The sequence below is a fragment of the Pipra filicauda genome, unplaced genomic scaffold, assembly GCF_003945595.2.
Source record: "Pipra filicauda isolate LSUMZ 115617 unplaced genomic scaffold, ASM394559v2 scaffold241_size1546129_pilon, whole genome shotgun sequence".
In the NCBI taxonomy this organism is placed as follows: Eukaryota; Metazoa; Chordata; class Aves; order Passeriformes; family Pipridae; genus Pipra; species Pipra filicauda.
In genome coordinates, this window is record NW_024104356.1 from 128,622 (window position 1) to 137,003 (window position 8,382).

Here is an 8,382-nt window from a genome sequence, read left to right on the forward strand (position 1 = left end):
GGGGTGAGTGTCAGATTCAAAGTGCCTGCAACCCTGCAGGGCAGGAGGTGGATGCTAACAATTAGGGCAAGAAACCTTTGTCTAACAGGACTGGGAGGACACAGTCCAGGTCCAGATGCACCATGGTCCCTACCTCCATTCTGGAACAGAGTGAATCCCTGTTTGGAAGTATGTTTAGGTCTGGCTGAGGGGGCCTTGATCTGATGTTTCAGTTTGTTTAGCCTAATCTACAGGTGAGAAGAAGCTCATACAACTCCTCTGTCAGTCTATCCCATCCCTCTTTCCCCTCAGACTCTTGACTCTCTGGGTGCTTTTATCCACAATTGGCAGAAGGTGATGCATTTCAGGGACAGTTGTCCTTGTGGTTCATTAAAATTGGCTTCTTGGTCCTTGGATCAGCCACTGGGGAAAGAGGTTCAGTCCTCAGCCTGGACTGATGGAGTAACACTGCTGGTGCAGTACAGACCCTGGGTTGTTTGCTTATGGCATCTGTGGATCTTGCCTAAGTCCAGACTAGTGCCAGATCACTGGAGAAACCCCAGCTCGGCCTGTGTTTGGGCTTTGGGCTGGTGGACCTGGGAAGGGGGTTGTTTTGTCCCTGTCTTTACTCTGATGCCTGCTCTGTCCCTCTTCATGCAGTGCAAGATGTCTGTGAACGGGCAGCGCGGCGAGTGCTGGTGTGTGGACCCAATCCACGGGAAGGTGATCCAGGGTGCACCCACCATCCGCGGGGACCCCGAGTGCCACCTCTTCTACACAGCGCATGAGCAGGAGGACCGGGGAGCACATGCCCTGCGGAGCCAGTAGACAGACATGATCCTGCTGGCTGGAGGTGGCTCACTGTGTCCCCAGTGCTGGATTTTACATGGTTTTCAGCGTGTCTCTTTAGGCTCTGGAAGAGACTGGGGTTGGGTCCTGCGTGCTGCCCTCCTTCCTCAGCTGCCTGATTCCTGGGGAAGGGAGGGATTACGGGAGGGGAAAGGCGGTGGGGGGTTTGCAAGGAGAAGGGACTGCTTTCTTAGTCTTTCACCCAACATAAACCAGAGAACCGGTCTTTTTTGCTCCTCGCCCTGCAGCCCTGCCGTCCCTGCTGCTTCGCGGCATCTTCCTCTACCCTCCAGCACAGAGTGCCATGTGCTCCCTGACCCCTCCCAGGGGGCAAAACCCTTTGCCATGGGTGGGAGTGAGTGAAAAAAAACAAAAGAAAAAGCCCAGCCTTTGCTCCTCTTTTTCTCCCTTCCCCAATACCAAAGACTGTAAATACTGTCGTCTGCCTCTTGTGTCCTGCTGGTCCCCTGTCCCCCAGCCCAGCCGTCTGTCCCGGCATGGGATGTGGGGTGGGAACATACCACCACAGTTGGGACATGTTCCCTAAGGAAGCATTGGTGAAGGAAAGGGCTAAAGATGAGACAGCTGCTCACCTCACCCCCTAAAAACACTCCTGGGTGCTTCCTTTCCTGGTGCTGGGGAACAGCCAACTCCATAGGGACTGGCTTCAGCCACTGGTCCAAGAGCATGGGGCCTTTAGGTGACGACAAAGCTAAATGCTTGTTTTTCAAGGGGATTTGAAGGGCTTTTGCTGAGTATTTCTTAAGATCAGCTTATACTGAGGGAGCTAAAATGAACTTGCTGAGGCTGGGTGGAAGGATGCCTGTGTAGATTTAGGATAACAAGCCAGGGAATGTCTCTCTCTTTCTCTCATTCATTTTTTCTTTGTTTCTAGATAGGAAAAAAACAAAACACATCTAAAACCTGCGCTCCCAAGCAGCTGCCCTTGTCCCTCCATTTTTGCTTGGGACTGGAGTGAGCATCTGCTATTCAGCATATAACTTTTTCTTTTTGTAAGTAAATTACAGTATGTATCTTGCTTCATAAAGGCCCTGACATACACACACACTCCTCTGCCCACATACACATTTGTATTGATGAAATCCAAGTGATTCCAGGTGCTCTGAGAGGTTTTGCGCTGGACATGCTGTTCTGAGGAGAGATGTGTCTCTGCTGTTAATTCACCTGTTGATTTCTTTCTGTACAGAACACACCGATGCTGAGAATAAATAACTTCCCCATTGCCTAAGCAAGGAGATTTTATTATTTTCTTCCTTCTCTTTTTTATTCTTTTTTTTTAAATATGGATACCCTTTGTAGAGCAATTGCAAAAACCCTCTCCTAAGAGTAATAATATTGGGCTTTCTTTAAATGGTTTATTGCTTTTTGCCCTGCTTCTTGGACCCACATTTCAGATCCCAAGTGTGAAGGGCACAGGTGGGCTCTGTAACTTAAAGCCTTTGTGACTTTTTAGAGGTTTGGACATGGCAGTGGAGGAGACAGGGGAAGGACCCCCTTTGGAAAGTCATGGGGGGCATATGTGGATGTCTACGACTGGGAGCATGAGAGAAGAAGAAAACACCTCCATGCGAAACCAAGTAACTGTAAAACTGATGCTACCTGTTTTCTGTTAACATCTGAGGGTGTTCTGCTTTTTCATATAAACCTTGCACATGCTGGCTCTCATCTGTAGTTTATACTTTTTGTTTTGTTTAGGAATAGGGAAGTTTTCTTATGTGTTTGTCTTTTTCTCTTTTGAAAAAGTTGAGCTGCAGAAAGTTGGAATAAATTAAATGAGATGCCAGAAAACTGTCATCTTCCCTCTCCCCACTGTTCACAGGACATTTCCTTGCCTGATGCATCACACACAAACTTGGCCCTGTTCATCCTTTGTCCAGGTGGTGTTGCAAACCCCAGGCCTGACAGGCAGCAATGGGAGTTGAGCTTTTCATCGTTACTGTCCCAAGTTGTATGAGCAGGGAGGAACTGGTGTCACTCATCCTTTGGCCAGCTGTATTCCTGCTACACATGTGGGACCTTGTGAATCTACAAAATGCAACTAGGCCCTTGAATCAGCATCTGGCCAGTATTTGTGTGGAGACTCTCTCCCTGCCTGACAGCAGCTAGATTTGGTGGAAAGAGGTGGTTGTGTTCCACTTTGCTGGGTGGAGAGGATGGCAGTGTGAATGTCCTGTCCAACATGATGTTCATGGAGCTTCCTGAGCTGCCTGGGTGGCTATGCGAGAGTGGTGATTTCCTGCTCCTTGAGCAGGGAAGCAGCTTTCCAAGGCAAGGTCCCTCCTACCCAGTGCAGGGACCTTGGCAGATGCTTGGGCAAAGGCTGTAAGGACAACTCCCTTGTTGTCTCTCTGCTCTCTCCAGCTTCCCAGCCTTGATACTTCAGGGGCTTCTTGAGCTGGTAGTTGCATCCACTCATGCTGTTTCTGAGCTGGAAGACGGGCCTGTCCTCCATGAATCATCCAGGTTCCTTTAGGTGTCTTGCTACAGTTTTGGCCTCCACTACACCCCATGCAAAGAGTTCCTCAGCTAAGCAGGATGATTCAGGGAGAAACTGCATGTGGTTTCCATGGAGGACACTCCCAAGGACTCTCCCCTTTGCTAGCACAAGGAGAGCAAAATCTGAGCTGGCCAGAAAGCTGACTACAGTGTTTCCAAGTGAAGCCTTTTCCCAGAACAGGCTGTTGGGAAGGTGCAGGGAGGTTTGAGCTGTGTGTGGGACCAGAGTTTGGTTGAGCTGCTTCACCCATGGGGCTGTAGAGACAGGTCCCTTGAAGGTCCTGCACCTTCTCCCAGGGTGAGAAGTGCTGCCAAAGGGAGTGTGACAGCACAGCTTGGGGCACCACAGGGAGGCAAAGAATAACTAATAATAATAATAAAACTCCACACTACATTCAATTAAAATTGCAGCATTGAAGGAGAGGCCCCATGTGGCCCTGACATCTAGCATCCAGGTGGCTGTGGTTTCCCTTTGGCCTCCACAAAGGGAGGCAAAACTACTGGGCTGTTTCCCCTTCTGTTTATTTTCCATCCCCTGCCAGGAGGTTGAGTGGGACTGACACATGCTGAGAGGCTGGGCAATTGTGGGGAGCACAAGGAAAATGCCTGGAGGCAGTAGGTTGCAGGGGAGGGGGAGAGGACAGGCAGGATGTGGAGTAGCTGAAGGTGGATCAGGTGATGCTGGGAGTGGGGGGGATGCCAAGTGCACTGTAGGGCACAAGGGACCTCCTGGCCAGGTGCTTCCCAGAGAGGTCTGAAGGTGACAGAGGTGCCTGAGCCCAGCCATGCCAGGGGCCACCCTCCAGTTCAGGGGCTGGAGGTGAACAAACGGGAGCCCGCAATCCAGCAAAGGGTGCTTGCAACTGGCCAGGCACCTTACAGAGGGGCAGAGGGAGACAACAGTAAGGCAAAAGGAGCAAAAAGCTTCTGGTTAGGCTTCCCTAGGGTTGTGATATGACCTTAATGTCTGCATATGTCTGTGCATGGGTTTGATGGTTGTCGTTGCTTTGGGGTTTCATCTGGGCCAGATTTGTGCCATCTGCCTGATGGGGCACGAGCTCAGGCATTAGGACTGTGCCAGCTGCATGCAGGACTCTAGCTGAAACCCCAGCAGCTGTGGTGTACGCACACAGAGGTATCTACACTGACAAATGAATATTTTCTTAGAGTGGTTTGGGTTGGAAGGGACCTTAAAGATCATACAGTTCCAACCCCCATCCCGCTAGACCAGGGTGCGCGAATGGCACGGGCAGCGGCGGCACCTCGTGGCAGCTGCGGCACCTCGTGGCAGCTGCGGCGCCGCGCGGCTCCTGCCCCGTGAGGTGCAGGCTCAGCCTTGTGGGGTGTCCATCAGGGATGGGGGGGCTGTGCCAGCACCAGGTGGTGCAGATAGGATGGGGGATGCATGTTAGTGCAGCCCTGACAACCCACGGTCTCCCCAGTGCAGGGGCAAAGGGGATAGTTTTGCCTCCCACCCTGCTCTGGGCACGTGAAGATGATGCTGGGCAGTTGAATGGAGGGGAAGAGGGGCACAGAAGGAGGGGGAGATGAGGGGGTGAGTGGGCTGTGTGGGCAGTGGGCGAGGGTCAGATCTGACACTGGGGAGGGCACGGGGCAGTAGGAAGAGCCACCAAGGACTACCACAAGGTGATGACTATAGCCTGGCTGGGCTGCCCCAGGGATGCTCCTGCACACTGGGATAAATTTTCCAGCGGCCCAGTGAGGTCTGAGGCTCAAACATCGCATCTGATCCGAAGCTGTGGGGCTCAGTTTGTGATAGCATTTAGGAGCTTAACATCACTGGTTGCCAGGTACTTTCTCCTGGTAAGCTTGCTGAATGTGCACGCTGTGCCCCACTGCCATATTCATGCAAAGAAAATTCTGAAAAAAATAGGGTAGCTCTGCTTTTATGATGCTCTAAACTCAAACCTGCAATTTTACTGCTCATCTAGCTTTTGATACTGGTATCAAAAGCTCTTCTAAACCATTGCGTCCATTTTGCCCCATGCCTTGTACCTCCCCAGGCACCCCCATGGAGCTGGATGAGCCCCTCAGAGGGCCCAATACCACCAGCTGTGGAATGCTTGGGGCTGGAGCAGCTCACTGGCAGGCCCCAGCACACAGATGCTCCACAAGGGTCAGGCAGAAGCTAACTGAATGCATAACTTTATTAAATAAATGCTTTGTCATGAGAAAAGACAAAGATCAAAGAGTAACATAAATTATAAGTTGAATAAATAGTATACAGCAATCTTCACTTTTTAATAAAATGTGAGATTTTTTTTTAAGTACAAAATGCTAAACAGAGCATTAAGCTCTTCTTCCATTGTCAGTTTTTCACAAACTGCTTTTTTTTTTCCCACCAGTAAGATTATGAGTATTTCTTGTTTACTGGAAAAAAAACCAAAACAACAAAAACAAAACAAAAACGAAACAACAGAGCTACCGTATGTATGTAAAGCTATAAAAAGCTACCGTAAAATGTGTAGTGAGTATTGCTTAAAGATAAAAACCAGGCAGGAAACTCGGAATCTGGTGTGTTTTTAACAAGTGTGTTACAACGGTGGGTAACGTGAGCGGTGACGTCTGTCCCGGTGGCAGTGGCAGGGGGCTGGTGGGGCTGGGGAGGGGGGCACAGTAGGCCGGGCTCCTAGCCAGGGCCAGGACAGGGGTCTGGAAGCGAGGTGAACTGTTGGTCGTTAAATATACAATGCTCCATTTGGGGGGGAAAAAAAAATCAACAACAACAAAAAACCCAAACCAACAGCAAAAAAGTTTTCATGGGGAAGGCGGAGAAAAAAGGAAGGGGGGAGAGAGCAGAGAAATAGTGCAAAATGCTCTTGTACTAGTGGTTTTCGAAGTCCACTGCAGTACAGACAAGGGGTAGCCCAGCTGCTGAGCGCCGCTTCGTGGGCAGACGTGGTGGAAGGGCTGTCCTGACCCCTGTGCCATCCTTGTCCTCTCCTTCTCAGCTTGCATCCTATATACCGGCGTGGGCTTGGCTCAGATACTGTAGCTGGAGACCCCTGAGCCTCACACCTCCCCCTGATGCACGAATTGCCAACATCTCCCCATGTGCCTCAACTCCCCACACTCCCCAGCCCCCAAATCTACCCCTTTTGGTTTTCTCACCTTAAATGCCAAAGGGTGCTGCTGGGTGCTGAGAATGGAAGCACCTCGTCACTGCCAACCCAGGGGGTGACCAACCCCTTCTGAAGTCACTTGTATCCCCAACCTGACCCAGACTCCAACCCCAGTCCTAAATATTAGTGCAGCCTACAAACAGCCTCGTCCTGCTGGGGATCCTTGAGGGAGCGGGCAGCCAGGGGAGTCGCTTGGTGCCCCATCCCAGGAGCCAAGGTGATTTGGGGAGGCAGGAGTGGTGCAGCCCAGACTTCTATCCTCCTCCCTCCAGGTTGGTGTGGACAGGACAGGCAGTGCTGTCCCAGCATGGGATGCGCAGGGGTGAGGGAGCCTGCGTGGGATGGATTTTGGTGCTGTGGGCTCCTGGGGCCATGTGGACTTGCTTTGTAGGGAGAGGTCGGGGAATCATCCTCTGTCCCCCTCCCAGTGTCATTGTAGTGGCCTTGTCATGACACCACCATGAGGCCCTGTGAGCTGACCCTTGCCCTGCAAAAGCATCTTCCCCAAAAGACAAGGTCCATGGGAAGCGGCATCCCTCTGCCTGTTCCCATCCCACCCTGGTGGCATGTCTCCTTTCTCTGCAGCCAAAGGCTTTCAAGTTTTGGGAAATTAAACAACAAAACAAACAAACAAAAAAGCAAGAAAGAGGAAGAGAGAAGGAAAGAAGGGTCCTGTGAAGGTGGTACTGGCCTGTAACAGTCAGGAAGTTTTGCACGGGGATCAGCAAGCAAACAGGGGCCCTTGTGGTTGGCACAAGCTCCTCCTCCTCCTCCTCCTCCTGTCTTCACCCCACTTTCACCCCACCATTAACCCACCATCCTCGTTAAATCAACCTTACTCCATCAGCCCTGCAGAGCCCAGAGAGGTCGCTCCCTGCCTCAGCCACAGCACCCGCCATTCTCCCCTCCAGCAACACGGCGGTTACCCCGCTCCAGCAGGCTTTTCTGGGGGGCAGATCTGCATTTGGTGACACACTTTGTTCTTTTAAGCAAGGGAAAGACCTTTGTCCCCAGGTCCAAACATGCTCCGTTGGGTCTCTGTGGAAGTCCATCAGCAAAATTCTCCCCCATTGTAACTTTGAGGGAAATAACCACAGGTGTCCAGTTCTGCCCTTGATTGGGGCAAGTGTCCTGGTGGGGGGCTCCGGGGCTGCTTAGGGGAATGATGACATGTCATGGGAGGCTATGAGGGCTCCCAACCTGTGGTGGTAAGAAGCCTTCACCAGAACCCCTTGGCACTGAATCCCCCTCGTCCATCCCCACTGGTGGGAACCCGGTGGTGCTGTGGACCTCCTTTTTTCTCTGCCCAGGTTCAGGAACCTCAAAGGGGCTTTGGGGGTGCAGGAACCTTCCCCCTGAGATCAGTTGTGTCCTTTGGCCAGCTCCAGCTGTGGCAGTGGGATGTGGTTCCTGGTGGGTGTGTGTTTGCCCACTGGGACCACAGCACCCAGACCCCACCTTTCCTTCCTTCCTTCCCTTCGCTGCAGGATCTCCTCCCAGCACCAGCATCGTGGAGACCCTTGTCATGGAGAAGCAAGAGGCAACAGTTCCAAAATTGAACGTAAAAGTTAAAAACACCAAATAAGTCAGGAAGGCAGATGAGGGCTGTCCCACCATGCCTAAGGCAGTGGGTCTCCGTGGTGTGGTGGCTGCTGTCACTCAACAAGGAGCTGGGTCCCAGATTAAAGGCAAGGGCCCATCATAGGATCTTACTGCAGGGTGGTGGGAATCAACCATGGCAACATGAGCAGTATCCTCAAAGTGAAAGGATGTAGACTGGCATTTTCCTACCCATAGGGAAAGGTATAAACCAGCCTTAACAAAAAACCATGATCAAATAAAATGGAGGTTTGGTTGTTTTTTTCCCCTGGAGCAAACCACATTTTTGGCTGTG

The 8,382-nt window shown here is 51.5% G+C and overlaps 1 protein-coding gene across 1 annotated transcript in view; it reads left to right on the forward strand.

Annotated features, from left to right (window-relative positions):
- IGFBP2 (insulin like growth factor binding protein 2) overlaps nt 1–2,514 on the forward strand; it is a 58,892-nt gene extending 56,378 nt beyond the window's left edge. Inside the window, exon 4 of the mRNA XM_027734717.2 lies at nt 640–2,514. Coding sequence (XP_027590518.1) covers nt 640–807 — 168 coding nt within the window. The 3' untranslated portion in view covers nt 808–2,514. The remainder of the gene's footprint in view (nt 1–639) is intronic.
- The last annotated feature ends 5,868 nt before the right edge of the window (nt 2,515–8,382 follow it).